This window comes from Trichogramma pretiosum, unplaced genomic scaffold (genome assembly GCF_000599845.2).
Source record: "Trichogramma pretiosum strain Unisexual culture from Peru unplaced genomic scaffold, Tpre_2.0 scaffold31, whole genome shotgun sequence".
Taxonomy (NCBI): domain Eukaryota; kingdom Metazoa; phylum Arthropoda; class Insecta; order Hymenoptera; family Trichogrammatidae; genus Trichogramma; species Trichogramma pretiosum.
In genome coordinates this window covers 1131882-1149092 of record NW_019641631.1, presented here as the reverse complement: position 1 = coordinate 1149092, position 17211 = coordinate 1131882, and the positions used below count along the sequence as shown (strand labels likewise).

The 17211-nt window shown below is 34.9% G+C and overlaps 1 protein-coding gene across 1 annotated transcript in view; it reads left to right on the top strand.

Moving 5' to 3' along the window:
* The window catches only part of LOC106652165 (nesprin-1), a 44749-nt gene that overhangs the window by 10727 nt on the left and 16811 nt on the right, over positions 1-17211 (top strand). The window contains exons 3-20 of the mRNA XM_023459278.1: positions 575-636; positions 1671-1766; positions 1864-1947; positions 2035-2127; positions 2928-3106; positions 3187-3736; positions 3816-4356; positions 4439-4734; positions 4804-6297; positions 6508-7552; positions 7643-9346; positions 9419-13252; positions 13330-13618; positions 13696-14664; positions 14743-14938; positions 15083-15157; positions 15507-15659; positions 15726-17204. Of these exons, the coding sequence (XP_023315046.1) occupies positions 575-636; positions 1671-1766; positions 1864-1947; positions 2035-2127; positions 2928-3106; positions 3187-3736; positions 3816-4356; positions 4439-4734; positions 4804-6297; positions 6508-7552; positions 7643-9346; positions 9419-13252; positions 13330-13618; positions 13696-14664; positions 14743-14938; positions 15083-15157; positions 15507-15659; positions 15726-17204 (13139 nt within the window). The remainder of the gene's footprint in view (positions 1-574; positions 637-1670; positions 1767-1863; positions 1948-2034; positions 2128-2927; positions 3107-3186; positions 3737-3815; positions 4357-4438; positions 4735-4803; positions 6298-6507; positions 7553-7642; positions 9347-9418; positions 13253-13329; positions 13619-13695; positions 14665-14742; positions 14939-15082; positions 15158-15506; positions 15660-15725; positions 17205-17211) is intronic.

The window sequence follows — 17211 nt, the reverse complement described above, 5'->3', positions numbered from 1 at the left end:
AAAATCTTACAAGTTCAACTAACACAATATTAACTGATATTAAATATTAAAAATAATAATTGAAACTTTTTTCGTTCATTTTTTATGATAAAATCTGTAATACTACAATTCAAGTCTCTTGTTCACTATTTGCTTTTAATTTTTTACGTTCTTGAAATGTCCGCAATATTAACAATGATGCAACCATTTCCCGTTGAAACGTTCGGTCATAGAAACGCACCCATTGTTATCTATCAATTTGAATCACTGACGTTTTCTTTCAAACATATACTTACAAGCTTAAACAATTTTTTAGTAGCTATGTTATTATAATTAATGATAAGTCGGTATACTGGACACAAAGTGTACAATTATATAAATCGTTTGAGGTTTTCCGAAAGCAGATCATTTTCTCATAATTTTCTAATTTAAGATTCATCACATTAATTATAAGTTTATTTGTCATAATAACTTGTTCCAATAATTGGATTATGAGCTACTTGACTTGAGAATAGTAAATTAATAAGTATTTCAAAAAAATAACGTAAAAAAAGAAACTTTATAATAACTGTTTGCATGTTTGTTTTTCTTCCAGATGAACAGGAGCGCGTTCAGAAAAAAACCTTTATTAATTGGATCAACTCATGTCTGTCCAAGGTAAGCTCCATCACAATTCTTTTTAATGATCAGTTATTTTTCGAGTAAATAATTGTATATAGAATCAATTTGAATAAATTTGCAAAAAGCTTATTAACAAAGACGCGTCAAAAAATTCTACGTATTTTCAAAATAAATTGATAAGAATCAAGCATAAATATTGAATATTAATAGTAAAAAAAGTAAAAATCTCATCAAAACCCTCGAGCTATTTTCTTCGAAGAAGCTTGTGTGGCTTCATTTGGCGAAGTTTCCGCGTACCACTCACATGCATACCCATGAGGCACGCGAAAGCTCGCTCTTCAGCCTCATGCACGCATTATGACTCGCGCGTAGAAAGGTAGGTCGACGGGGATAATATAATTGCCAACAAAACTTTCCAATGCGTTGATTAGTTTGGACAAGTGTATTTCTAGCGAGCTCCTCGCAAGCTGCAAATTCCACCATCATCACGTTATTATGCGCGATTTCCATGATACTCGAGCGAGCTTTGGAAACTCGTTAGCTATGCAAGCTCACACGTGGAGAATTCAACTGGCTGTCTTGCGATTTTCTTATACTTCCGGATCGTTCGAAAATCGAAACTTATCGGAACATGACGTGACGCGAGACATGTGTAGAGCATCTCTCGTATATATAGAAAAAGTATTTTATGGACGAAAAATGTAATATACCGGGCATGCGACCCTCTTCGTGTCGAAACTTACTAGCAGAGTCGAGCAGTTTACGCTCGTCGCGATTTTAGTCTTTTTTTTCTTTATATTCGTTTCTGCTGTGCACGGTATCAGTGACTTAAATTGTTTTTGGTTGTTATTTTTGTTTTAAGAGGCGGTCGATTGACAATATAATGTGTCACAATACAAAATATCATGTGAAATCTACTTGTTCGGTTCTTGAGGTCTTGTAGATATTTTTATGTCATCTGTTGTTTAGTACTGGAAATAGTAATGTTTTAGAATCGTTATTTATTAAAAAATTATGAAGTAGATTACATGAGATACAAAGAGATTAAAATTATATTCAAAATATTTCAGCGAGTCCCTCCTCTTCGAATCAGTGATTTGATAGAAGACTTGAAAGATGGCACACGGTTGCTAGCCTTACTAGAGATTTTATCAGGAGAAAGATTGGTATGATATAATTTTCAATTTTTTTTAATGAATCGATTACATTAATGAGTTTATGTATTGTTTATTATCAATGCGTTAATCGTTTTTATTATTTCAGCCAGTGGAAAAAGGCCGCAATTTGAGGAGACCCCATTTTTTGAGCAATATTAATACTGCGCTTCAATTTTTACAAAGCAAAAAGGTACATTATATTATTATTGTTTAATTATTATTGAGTAATTGTAATATTTAATATGATGTATTTATACTACCGAACTATTATTTACAGATAAAATTAGTAAATATTAACGCATCAGATTTGGTTGATGGACGACCACCAGTTGTCTTAGGGTTGATCTGGACAATTATTTTATACTTCCAGGTGATTATTTTAGACCTACTACTCATATTTTGTAATAATAACTTGAGTTATTGAGCACCAATTTCAAATAATCAATATTATGGTACTAAGTTAATGCTCGTCACGTAAAAGATAACAATCGAGGCACAGTAAACTTTTTAATACCTTATAATTGTTTTAAAGAAAAAGTTTTATAAACAAACAATTAAAAAAAATTATTAATTATTTAACTTTTTCTCATAAGTACTATAAAACACGTTTCTATTACTTTAAAACATCACTTGTATGAAGCGCTTAAGTTCAGCACCATTCAGTAAGCTAGTAAAATCGATAATTTTTCAAATATTGTTTAATTCTGGCGAACGTATACTTCTTATTGAACAATTGTAACTTTTTATATGCTTTGTAAAACTCTTTAAAAGTAATAACATACTAACTTTATGAATACACTTTCCATGAAATGTTCAAAGACGAAAACATATCGTAGTGCTAAGCAAGTAACTCTTAAAACTGTAACGAACTTACTAATTCTGTTAACCCTGAATATTCCACTAAACAAGCTTCGATCAAAGGATCGCCATAAGGTGAGTGAACCAGCACACTTTAACATTAAAAATGAATGCATTCACATTTGCAATGAAGAAGTGAAATGTATGTATGAGCTTGTGTTGTTTTTTAAAACGTATGAACGCACATTGCTGCGCACAGCATGCTCGAGCGCGATTATAGTATACGCTCGATATCTGTCAGGTGTTTTTTTTTTTAACTCTATAATACTTGAGTAAGCGGTACATATTAACGAAACTTTAACGAACTCACAGATCGAAGAAAATGCTCGAGCTCTTGAGTATCTTGGACAAGCTTGGGGAAGCCAAAGCAGTCTTGAAAGCATAGGAACTCAGGGATCGGGAGCAAGCGAGAGGCGACGCCAAAGTACCGAGAAATGGAAGCAAGGGGCTCGCAAAACTCTGCTACAATGGGTCACCAATGCATTACCCAAGTGAGAATTGGAAATTTTTTGTAGTCGGTGCTGCATTAATAAATTTCAAATATATGACTTTGTTACTTTTTAATTTACAGAAATCTTGGAGTGGAAGTACGAGATTTTGGAGAAAGCTGGCGAGACGGAAATGCTTTCCTCGGAATCATAGATGCCATAAAAACAGATCTCGTCAATATACCAGCTCTGAAACAATCGACAAATCGCACCCGCCTCGAGACGGCATTCGGTGTAGCTGAAAACGAGCTGGGAATCGCTCGACTGCTCGATCCGGAGGACGTCGACGTTCCGAAGCCCGATGAAAAGTGTATTATGACCTACGTGGCTCAGTTCTTACACAAGTATCCCGAGCCCAATGGTAATGGATCACAACCGTTGATCGGTGTGCAAGACGAGTTCAATGCCCTCATGCTCTGGCTCAATGAAAAAGTCAAGCTTCTCGATCGCATGGACAAGACGGGCAATTTTTCTAAAAATTATCAAGATTATTTACAGTTTAAGAGTGAATACAATGAAAAATCGTTGCCTTATTATAGAATGCAAAATTTACTAGACACTCCTAGTATGATTAATATTTCTCGTGAGTCCTGGAGACAATTACAAAACTCATGGAAACAGTTGGAAAATTTGGTAAGTTATTTTTGTTTTCATGCTTGTTCAGCAAGTATTTCCAAAGTTTGAAGCTTACGCTTATGACTCATTGTTTCAGATGTCACGCTGGCAGTGGTTGCTTGATTCCTCGCTTCCAGGTGAGCTTGGTGAAGTTGGCAGATGGCTTGCTTACGCTGAATCCTTATTGAGCTCCGACGATGATATATCTGAAGAAATGACGGAAGAAACTGCAAGTATAATATCGCAAAAGCTCGAGGTTCACAAGAAGTTTTTCCTAGATCTTCCAAACGTAGTGGAGAAATTCAATCGAGTTAAAAGTTCTGCATTGGCTCGACAAGTTCCAATAGAGCAATTGCAAGATATATCGTCCCGTTTGGACAGCCTTCCAGTACGTGCCGCAAAGAGAAGAATAAAATTAAAGTTTTTGGAGCATAAATGCTGCTTGGTTGCATTCCTCTATCTCATTGAAACGAGGCTCAAAGGATGGAGTATTAAGTATGGTGGTGAAAAAGATGTTCAGCAAATGCTGGAGCAATATAAAAATTTTGTATCTAAAAATAGAATTTTCCAAGAGTTCCAAAAAGCTTATGCAGATATGCAACAGGTGATTGAAGAGTACAAGAGAGAAGGTGATATTGGTAAGAAACTTATAAAAGCAGTATTGAGAAAAAATAACTATGATCGATGTAGCTAATATACCCAAACCTTCTTTTGTTACAGATCACGAAGAAAGTGCGAAAGTCGATCGATTTATTAAAGAAACTGGTGAAAAGTGGAAAAGCATATCGATGGATTTACGTTGCGTTCAAAGTATGCTTGAAGAATTGGTCATTTATTGGAGAAGGTGGTCGCTTCTATCGAACGAGTTTGAGTCTTGGATATTTAAGGCAGAATCCATGCTGAATATGCCTGAGGAGGAAAAAATGGAATTTTTCCAGGATATATCCGTTTGGAAAGATAAATACCAGCAGCTTTCAGACACGGTCAGCTTGCTTATCGCAACTTCTGAAGATCAAGTAAGCTCAAAATTCAAATTATCCATTAATTTTAATAATTTTTTGCTAATATAAAATGAATTTATTTAGGTTGCTATACATCTGAAAAGCCACTACATCAACTTGTCTCAAAGATGGGAGAATCTTTTCGCAGAAGCCAAACAGTACATGCATGCAGGTGATCTTATTCGTAATTTGAAAGACTATCGAACAGGAGTTGAAAAGATCGAGAAGTGGCTGGAATCAACAGAAGCTGCTCTTGCCACGTCTCAGTTAACATCAACTGAAAGAATCAAGGCTTATGGAGAACGATTAAAAGTTCTAAATGAAGAAAAAGAAGAGGTTGAAGAACTTTTTAAAGACGTCAGCAAAAAGTTCCAGACTCTAATACAAGATGTATCTCGAGAAGAAGTTGATAAAATGATGAACTCATTGAAAAAAGTTAAAGAAGATTTAGTCAGAGTTCGTGCGATGATTCCCATGCAACTACATTTGTACCATCAGGTTTTAGTACAACAGGAATCATTGGAAGCAGGGCAACGTGAAATTTCAGCTTGGTTGGACGACGCAGAACATTTGCTCAGTACTCACGATTTATCCGGTGGTCGCGAAGCAGCTCTTTCCCATCTAGAACGTCACAAGGCCTTCTTTTCGAGAACTCCTTACTATAAATCGATGCTGGAATCGAAAAATAAAGTTTTTACGAACATCATGAAATCCGTTGATGACGGCAAGAAACCCGAAGGTGATAGGAATTCCGTTCTCAGTGATTTGAACGACCGATTTGCTAGAGTTCATCAATCAGCTCAATTATGGGAGCAACGATTGTATGATGGTGTCAAGTGTTGGACTCAATTCCGAGAACGAGAAAGACAAATTTCCGAGTGGCTGTCGACTGCAGAAACATTAATAAATGATAGAAATATAGATAGCCGGCCGTCTGTAGAATATCATAAAAACTTTTTCAGCGACGTCAATGAAAACTGGATGCATGATCTTTTTAACGTAGCTCAAGATCTGAGAAATCTCTTGCCAGTCGAACAGAGAACACCAATAGATGAAACCCTAAACCAACTTCAAAAACGCTGGAAAAATATTTTAACGTTTGTACCGTTGCATTTAATGCGTTTGGAATTTAGATTGGATGAGGTAGCTTTTCATCAGTATTTGAAAGAAATAGAAATGGAAATAAATGCAGAACAACAATCTTTAATGAAAAATGAGGATGCATCGAGTATTTTGCGTCGAAATAAAGACTTCTTTGTCAATCATGGCAAACTAATTCAAGCCGAGAAAACCTTACAAATGTTGAAAAATATTGAAGCATCGTACAGAAATAAAAATCCGAATGATACAAGTCTTAAAGAGGCTGTGCAAAATGCCGAACAGGCTTGGTTACAAAATTTTCGTCGTATTGAAAATCTTAGTGACCAATTACGAAAGGTTCCAGAACAGTGGGCAAACTACAGGCAAAAGTTCGAAGAGATGTCGAGGTGGATGGATCACATTGACACAACTGTGAGAACTCTTTTACAAGAAGTCAATACTCTTGAGTTATTCGAAAAAGAAAAATCAGTCTTCCAGGTGAGACTTTCTAAAATACAATCATAATGAAACTAACGTTTTTAGCAAATACTAACCAATTGATTTTTTCACACTCTGCCTGCTTGCATGAAAACAGATAAAAAATTTGAAGGTAAATATTTTTCGAACTAACAAAATTTATAAGTGACTATCGACAAAAAAAGCACATCAAAATCTTTTATAAGTACTAAATAATAAATTCTATTTCAGGAGTTGTGTCAAGAAACTGACAATAAACAAGAAGATATGAAGTGGTTGATGCAAACACTAAATAGCCTTACTTCAAATAGATCTGATCATGAAGCATCTGTAGAGCAGCATAAACTTGAGCAACTGATTGTACGATACAAAAATCTTATACCAACTATTGATATTACTATGACTAAAACAGATACATATTCCAAGAGTTATACTTATAGAAAAGAAGTTCACGAAGTTTGTACTCTCCTTAGCAAAGTACGTGAACAAACAATTGAAGTGCCTAAAGTAGAAAATCCTGAGAGCCTTAAAAATGCATTAGTACTACAAGAATCTTACTTACACCAGTTAGAACAACAAAGAGCACATATTGTTAGTATGTTGCAGCAAGGAAAAGATCTGTTGAAAGATCAATATGCGCCAACCTTCGTTTCTTCCAATGTTCAAGAATTAGAGCACAGTTGGAATGAAACTTATGGTCAAAATATCGAGAACTTACAAACACTGAAAAATTCACATAAATTATGGACAAGCTACGATGAACAGAAACAAGAAATTTTGAATTTGATTTCTCAAGCAGAAGATGATCTTCAAAGGCTGAAGGATGTTAAATACTATAATGCAGCCCAGGTATCGGCCGATTTGCATAATCAACAAGAAATCAACTCTTCGATGCGTAAAATGGCCACTGATATGGTCCGACAATTGCAAGAAACCCATTCAAATCTTGTTCAAAGCACGCCATTGGAAAAAATATCAGATTTGAATCAAGATATAATAAACGTTGAAAAAAGCGTCGATTCCACAATGTTAAAATACTCCCAAAAGATTGAATCTCTACAATCTTTGCACAACCGATGGAGTAATTTCCAACGAAATATGAATGATTTGCATAATTGGGCCACGCAAAATGCACCACAATTTATCTCGGATATTAAATCTCCAAGTACTTCTCCAAATGAACGAGTGATGAAAATCGAAATACTAGAAAATCAAATTCACGAGAAAGTCGAGACTTTACATGTGATTGAAAGAGAGTTCAAAACTTTAGTACATGGTAATCGATTTAAGCTTTTATAATATGATAAAATTAATTAATATAAAATTATATTTCTTAGTTTAAAATAATGTTTCTTTTAATTTTCAGATAACGACTCTAGCCCTCAAGCACATAATTTGAAAACGAACTTGAACCATTTGCAATCAACTATTGTTTCTTTGCAAAAAAATATCCTTGATCAGCATGAGACGGCTTCGCGTAATTTATCAACTTGGAAAGAGTACGAATTGAGAATACAACAATTAAAACCTTGGATAGATCAAGCAGAAGCACAAGCAGCTTCCATCGGTTCCAAACCAACTACTCTTCAACAAGCAACAGACATGCTTAATTTTGCGCGTTGTTTTGAAAAGCAGTGTAATGAACATTTACCGAGATTAGAACAACTGACTCAAATCAGCCACCAACTTGGAGATAAAACTGTAGCACCCGATGAAGCTGATTCTGTTCACAGTCGCTGGCAATCGATACATGATGTAGCCATCGAAACTAGAACAAAATTGGAAAAGCTTGTGTCTCATTGGACCGAGTTTGAAAAAAATATTCAAGACTTTAATGAGTGGTTGACTAGATCTGAAAGTTTAGTTGGTGCTCAATTAAGTGATACTGCATCAAATGTCAACTTGGAGGAAAAGTTGAACACATTGAAAGAATTTAACAAGGATATAACCGATAGACAAGTGCAATTGATAACACTTACTCAAGTGTCCGATAACATCAGTCACAGCTTAACTTTGGAGGGAGCTACAAACTTGAAGGGTACCGTTTCAGAGTTGAAATCACGTGCGAGCAAATTAGCAGATACCGTGCGTCAAGAAATAAATAAATCGTCAGATTCAATTTTGGTTAGAGATGAGTTTCAAATGAGACTATCTCAATTCGAGCATTGGATACTGGAAACTCAACAAAATATGACACAAATGCGCAATATTCACATCAATAATGTCGAAGACAATCTTCAAACTACTCATGCCTTTTTACAAGATTATTCCTACGAAGAATCTGAATTTAAAAATATTTGTGAAGGAGTCAGTAAATTAAAATCGTTTAGTACTCCAGAAGAAGCTGCAGTTCTTAATGATAAATTTGAAATGTTAAAAGTACATTACAGAGATTTGGGAAATATTATGCGAGATAGAATAAAAAGACTTGAAAAATGGTCTGAATTGCTCAATTGGAATGATGAAACGGCTGCTCAAATCAATCATTTTGAATACGAGGCTGATACTCGGAAACCCAGCATTGAAGATTGTGACAGATTAACATCCGAAGTAAAGACCATGCAAAATAAAATAAAAGAATGGAAAGAGCAAGTTCAAATAATCGATTCATGGGACATATACATAACAGATAAGGAGAAAAATCCCATTACAGCTGAGTCGTTAATAAACAATCTGGAGAAGCAAATCATTTCATTGGAATCTACATTGCTCTCGAAACGTAATAATTTGCAAAATCTCAGTTCAAGGTGGGAGAATTTCAGAAAGATGCAACAAAAATTAACTGAAGATATTCTTCAAACTCAAAATGGTTTACAAGAACTGACATATACCGTCACTAGTTGTGAGCAGCTTTCCCCAGCAATTGAAAAAATAGCTGAACTTAATGAAAGACACAATCTATGTATTCCGGCTAAAGATGATTTGCACCAAGAAAGTATGGAACTACTTAGAGACGATCAAAGATCATCAACAAATATACATGTTGTTTTATCTTCCATTGATTCAAATTGGGAAAAAGTTCACGAATTATTACATGAACAAAGGAACAAATATGCTGAACTTGAAGGAGGTAGGTTTAATTTTTATTTTAAATTATCGACTAAAAATAAATTGTACGAATTAATCTATGATTAATTTTCAGTGTGGAAACAATATGTTGAAGCTAACGACAAACTCAATGCTTTTATTGAAGAATCTGTAAATTTGAGTAACTCAGTGAAAAGTGTTCCCTGTGATTTATATCAAGCTTCATCGGCAGTCGAAACTCAGAAACGAGCTCTGGAAACACTGAAAAAGGGAAAAGTATACTTAGAAAAAGTTGACTCTAAATCTCAACAAATTTTGAAAGAAGCTTCGCTCATGCCTAACTTCAACCACGATTCTATCGAATCTAATGTTTCAAACGTTCATAAAAAGTATCAGGATACTTATTCTAACATTGTCGAAAAAATCCAGCTCAATGAAACGCAAGTAATCATTTGGAAACAAATTAACGATGCAAAAGAAGATTTAACTCGCTGGCTCAATGATACAACTAATATATTAAAAACTGCCCAAGAAAATTTAATCGATACTGAAAACGCTCGTGCAAAATTGATGAAGTTCAGAGATGAATTACCAGCCCATCAATTATTACAGCAAGGAATCCTCACAAAAACAGAACAACTTCTTAAACTTAATGGAGGAGTAGGAATTCCAACATTGGCCTCACTTAATCATGTCATTTCTGAACAATTTGAAGTAGTTGAGTCTGCTGCCAATGCATTGGAGAAAATTACATCTAATTTTGCAGAACAAGAACAAGTCATTCGCTTGGACTTGAAGAAAGTGAACGACATAATATCAAAGGTTCGAGAGGAAGTTATTAAATGTGATGATTTGACTGGAGAAAATGTGAAAATTATAAATAGAATCAAACATTGTGCTGAAATGAAAGTAGAACTAAATACTTGCGATGAAATTCTCAAGAAAACTGATGATAACATAAAACAGTTAGCTACCCAGTATCCATCCGTACTTCATTCAAGTTTGCTGAAGGAATTACAGTCTCTTCATGAACGGCACAATTCAGTGACGAATCATGCTGAAAAAGTTTATGTAACTTTAAAGGCATTTTTGATAAAGTTGTATAACGAAAAGTTTAATTACCTTCAGCGAATGGTATCTAGTTGCAGAGATAAGGTTACTTGGTGCGAACCTGATCAGAATAGCGATAAGTACAATTTGGAAGTCAAATTGGCCTCTCTTCTTGAAGCTGAAGTCGAGATAAATGATTGCAACGAAAGAAAACGTGAAACCGATAAAACGCTGCAATTATTATCTGAAGTTGAAAATCCTGAAAATTTGCAAAAATTGCAAGATGAGCGAGAAAAAGTTCATGTTGATTTAGAAGCTCTTAAACTAGTCTTTCAAGCAGTGAAAAAAGAGCTTGAAAAAAATATTCAAATGTGGTTACGCTACGAAGCTATGCTTCAAAGTGTATTACAAATTCTTAAAGGAGATGAAAACAGAGTTAGAGCTGAAAGTTCAACTTTATTCAGTATGGAAGATATAGAGACAAAACAAGCCGAAATAGGTGCACTTCAGAAAGAATTCAAAGAAAATAGAGTTGAAATGAATAAATTAATAACTTTCAGCAATCTCTTGACTGAGATAAGCCCTGATTCTCGAATTCAACAATACATAAATCACTTGGATGCACGATTTGAGGCTATCGAAAAATTCATTGTCCAACAAATAAGCAAACTGCAAGAACTCTATATCAATAGAATCCAATACCTTAAAAATTTGAACGAGTTGGAATCTTTAATTTCAAAGTGCGAAGAAACATTGAAAATTTACGAGGAGATTGGTGGAGCCAAGCCAATGTCTTTCTATCAATCAAGATTGAATGAACTGAAGGCATTTAATGAAGAAAAAGAAAAAGGTCAAAGTTTGTACAATTCAACTGCCGAAGCAGCAGAAGCACTGTATCCTAAAATCAATCCTGAAGAAAGAGAAGCTGTAAGATCAGGTTTGAGAATACTCCGTTCTAGGTTGGACAATTTAACTGATAAAACAAATTTAATTCACAAAAAAGTTGAAAGTGACATGATGCATAGATCTTCGTTTGAAGATAAATATTCACAAGTAAGGCAGTGGATATTAGAAGCACAAGGAAAATTGGGTAGTAAACAAGAATTGCTTCCAACACTTCAAGAAAAGAAAGTAGCACTTCTTGGGTATAAAACCGTTGCTCAAGATGTAAAGGCCCATAAAAGTATTCTTATGCAACTTCAGGAGCGTTTCCAAAGCATGCCAGACGATGAGTCAAACTCCATGATCAATGATATGATTGAGTCTTACGACAAGCTATCGGAAGAAGTTGAAGATAGAGTGAATGTAGCCACAAAATATGTGGCTAATCACGAAGCATATCAACAAACATTCGATAGCATGCGCGATTGGATAAGTACCATAGTTAATGAAACATCTGCTTATTTGGACGATACGGCTGTTGAGCGTGAAACTGCAAAATCAAGCATAAATTTCATTGAAAATATTTTGCAGCAAAGAGAAGAAGGTGATCGATTGATAGAAGATTGTAATTTGCAATTAAATATTATTTTGGAGCAAACTTCGATACAAGGACATCCGATTCTTATGAAAGCGTTCGAAGAACAAAAGAAAATTTGGCAAGACTTTTTAGTAAAGTGTGATCTTTTCAGAGAAAAAGTCAATCATTTGTTTGATGAATGGTCAGAATTCCAAAAAATAGTTGAAGAGCTTGAAGTTTGGACAAAGAATATGGAATCACAAATGAAGGATCAAAGTTTGAAAAGTTCAGAAGAAGCAAAAGTCGCTCATTTGCAGCGCCTAAAATCTCTCGAAGAAGAAATTAATGCTAAAGCTCCAGCGGTCAATTTGGCTTTTGAGAAAAGCCAAGCGATTGAAACCGAGTCTGAATTGATTTCCAGAGTGTCTAAGCAGGTCACAAAGTATCAAGCTTTGAAAAATCAAATTAAAGAAGCTGTATCAAGATACGAACTATTCTCAAAAGAGCACAATGAATTTAACCAACGATACAATCATTTTGTCAACTGGATACAGGAGTTGCAGGGCAAATTAGATAAATACAGTGAGATCGTTGGTAATTTGCATGCATTGCAAGAACGTCAAAAAGCAATTCGTGATCTTGTGGACGTTCGTTCAACTGAAAATCCGAAATTCGAATCAGTTATCGATTTAGGCGAGAGATTGTACACGCATACGTCACCTGATGGACGAGAAATCATTCGTCAACAATTGCGAAATCTAAGAACACTTTGGGATACTTTTTCAGATAATTTGCAAGCCACGAGCCAAAAGTTAGATTTGTGCCTAACTCAGTTTTCCGACTTTTCTAATTCGCATGAGCAATTAAACTCTTGGTTACACGATGTTGAGCGTGCCATGCTCCAACATACTATACATAAGTGCACTTTGGAAGAGAAAAAAGCTTTGCTTCAAAATCATAAAATAATGCATCAAGAAATAACGTCTCGCCAATCACTTGTTGAAGCCGTATGCGAAAAAGCCCAACAGTTAGTTGATCAAACCAAAGACTCATCTCTCCACGTATATCTTAATTCGATCAAACAACTATTTAATAATATTGTCACATATTCACGAGATTTGTTAGAGCATCTTGAGGATTGTGCTGATAAGCACAATAAATTTATTCTTCAATCTAAAGCGTTCTCAGATTGGCTACAGGGAGAAAAAGAAAAGTTACTTGAATGCAATGATTTGAGTGGTGAACGTACTGATATATCGAAGAAATTGGCATTATTGACAATTTTGAAAGATGGAAAAGAGCACGGAATGGAAATGATAAAAAAATTAAAGGATGCTGCAGAAGTTTTGAATAATAACACGGCACCTAAAGGGCAGGAAGTTATTCAAAACGAAATTTCAAATCTTGAGGCTCAATTAAATCAACATATCCAAGACATTGGTAAAAATTATTTAAAAATGTTGATACAAACTTTTTTATACATTTTTATTTATTCTCTTTCACTTTTTTACTTGCAGATTCGAGCGAATTAAAACAAAATGTAGCTTTACAAAAGTGGAAAGAATTTGAAGAGCCTTTGGAAAAGTTTATGAAATGGTTCAGGGAAATGGAAGCTGCTTTCAGAGATCATCCATTACATCCAGATATTGAAGGAAAACAAGCCCAACTAAACTTATTTAAAGAAAAACGTGAAATAATCATTCAGAGAGAGAGCGAGATCGATCAATTTGTCGATAAAACTCATGTATTAATTAACTCAAGTGGAGTTGAGAGAATAAAACCCTTGATTTCACAAATAAGTAATAGGTATGAATTTGATCTTTTCTTTTGTGAAAACTATAAAGTTACGACACAATTATAAAAAAAATTATTCTACATTTCAGATACACTTCTCTTTTATCACTGAGCAAAGATGTTATCAATCGGTGCATCGAAATGGTGGAAGATCACAAAAATTACAACGAAAAACTCTCAAATACAGATGCCTGGCTAACACCATTGGAACAACACTTGCTTGCTTTAAATTCTGATGAATTGATTGGAAATCCTGAGGCTAGAAATTCTAGATTGCAGTTACTTCTAAGTGAACAAGATCAATCCCAAAATTACATTGAAAATCTTGTATCAGCTGGTGAAAGGATTCTACCTGATACATCGTCACGTGGCCGTGAGATAATCCGACAGCAAATCAGACAAATTCGTGAGAGATGGGAAAATTTGACGGAGAGTATTTCTGAACAACAAAAGAAACAAGGCCTTCAATCTCTACAATGGTCGAGTTGTCAAGAGAATTTGCAACAAATATACTCGTGGCTGGATAACATGGAACGAACTATTAAACAGGAAGTTTCCTTGATGCCTTCATCTTTGCAAGAAGTGCGTTCTAAATTAATCAAAGGAAAGACTCTACAACAAGAAATCTTATCTTACAAGAGAGTCATTGAATCGATCTCAGAAAAAGCCAATTCTCTTGTTCAAGTATCTCAACTACCAGTTGATATTCAAGATAAAGTTCAAGTTATCAATCAACGATTCGAACGTCTCGTAGAAAATTCCACAAGAGGTTTAGCGAATTTGGAAGCGGTATTAGAGGTATTCCAATGTTTCCATGATTTGCAAAAATCTTTTAAGGAATATCAAAAAGAGCAGTGGGATCAGCTGACCAGTTACAGTGATTTTACTGGTAATAAGGCAGCGTTACAATCCAAGTTAACTAAAGTAATAGAGATTCAAGATCACTTGGGTGAAGGAGAAGTCAAACTGAATGCTCTAGAAGAACATTTATCAAAATGTTTGAGTGTTGTATCTCCAAGATCCCAAGAATCAATGGAGAGAGATTTGAACAACCTTAGGTAAAACTAAATCGACTGCAAATATTTTTGTAAAATCACTCGATAAAATAAAATTTAATTCATTATTTAAAAATGTAGATTTGACAACAAAAAATTCGCTGACTCAGTCGCTGAGACTATACACTCGTTCGAGGAGCGGATTCAGCAATGGAATGAATATGAATCATCATTGGAAAGACTTCTCATTTGGTTGATGGATGCTGAAACTTTATTGAAAAACTACTGCTTGAAAAATTCAATTGAAGAGAAGGAAGAACAACTAGAAAGATATCAGGTAACTCGATTTATAATATTTTATACTTTATCATAATTATCATAGTGTACAATTCAAAACTTTGAAAGTTCATTAATAAGCAGTCATTTTACTACTTAATTGTCATCTTGAGATATTCATCATTTACCTTTATCAAACCATTAGGACCTATTAAAAGTAATGGAGTCGCGTAATGCGGATGTTTTGGAGTTAGTAGCCCTTGGTGATCATCTGGAACAAGTAAGATCATTTAAAAATTTTAGAGTTTGCAGCTGGGTCTGGTGCATATTCTCAGTCGATTTTTGTCTTTAGTCGACGTCATCTATCTCTCTTTCATTGTATCAACTTTACTCAACGCATTTAATGCTTTTAAGGAATCAATTTAACTAATGATTATAAAGTAATCTTAACTAAAAATCTATTTTCAAACAAATTACAAAACTAAATTTCATTTCAAGCAGCAATAATACTTCTTCTACTTTCATGTTCATAAAGACATACATAAACATTTTTCAAAGATATAACCATTAAGACATTTTATTTCTTTTCAAGAGTTATTACAATTTTTTAATTCACAAATTATCTTTAGGTTTTACTAGTTAATCTTCGCCAAAATGAAACTGAGTTCGACAAGATGAGTGATAGTTCATCCGATCTCATCAACATCAGTGGTGAAACAAGATTTTCAGTGAGTGTCCAACAAATAACATCACGCTTTCAGTCAGTTCAATCAACTGCAAAGGTAATACATATTTCTTTTATTATTATCTTAAATATAACTTTTTTCTCAAATTAAAATTTTTCATAGGAATTAGTAAAAAAATGTGACCAAGCTCTGATGGATCATAGAAATTACATCGAAAAATACAAGCAGTGCTCTGAACGTTTGGCAGTGGCTCAACAATCTTACACTGCAGCCTGTAAAAACATTTCCGGAACTCGTCAAGAGCTGATGTCACACATGGATACTATAAGAGATCTTTTGAGTCGTCAATCATCCATGGTTTTCTGCGTTAACAGCACCGTTGAAGCTGGTGAACGCTTGTATTCAACAACAGGATCAGATGGGCGTGAAATTATAAGACAACAACTTTTGGATCTGCAACACATTTTAGAGTCACTTTTTGATGGCATAACTCTGACTGAACGTGAAATGCAGTCTAAAATATCTCGATGGTCAGGCTTTGTTGAAAGCAGTGAGACTTTTAATGATTGGCTAAAAAATGTTGAAAGTCATCTACAAAAAGGACTTGAACTTAAAGCGACACTTGATGAAAAACGAGCTCAGTTACAAATTTATCGCAACGCCCTTCACGACATTCAGACTCATCAGCAAGATCTACTGGATTTGAAAGATAAAGCTGATTCTCTTCCAGAAAGATCAGAAAAAGTTGATAAAGCATTGAACGAATTAACAAACAGGCATGCTGCTATTATGAAAAAGGCATCTGGATTCGTCGAAACGTACGAGACATACGTTAGCGATCATCAACAGTATAGCAAAGCTGTTCTCGATACTCACGAATGGCTTGATGCAACTTTGAACGCTGTTCACGTATGGGGCGATACAGAGCTCGATCGAGTATCTCTTCACACGAACTTGGATCGTTTGCAGAATTTGTTGCAAAGCTTTTCCGATGACGAAGCTAGAGTTAGCAGAATTCGTAGTCTCGGTGAAAAGGTTATTCCAGGAACTTTGGAATCGGGACAGATTAACATTCGATCACAGATGGACTCTTCCCAGCAAGAATGGGAATCACTACTATCAACAGTAAGATCCACTACCGAAGCACTGAAGAACAAATTACAATTGTGGGACGAGTATGAAGTTATGAAGGAGCACTGCTTAAGTTGGTTACGCGATACGGATACTAAACTTCACGCTGTCGACCTGAAATCAACTCTCGATGAAAAGAAAGAACAATTGGAGAAGTTGCGAAATTTGCAAGGTGAGATTCGTGCCAAAGAGTTGGAAATGGACAATGTTACTGAAAGGGCCCATCAACTGCATAAACAATCTCTGAGAAGTTCACAAATATCAGAATTGGGTGTGAAATACCAACAGTTATCGGTTAAAGTGAAGGATTTAAATAATCGCTGGCAACAATATGTCATGGGCCATCAAGAATTCGATAATCAACTATCCGAATGTAATCACTGGCTTGATGACGTTCGAGCTAAACTTACTTATTGTTCCGATCTTTCTGCTTCGTCGCAAAAAGACCTTGAAAAGAAGATGGAAATCATTCAGGACTTGTTGGTTTATAAAGAAAGCGGATTTGCTAAGGTAAATC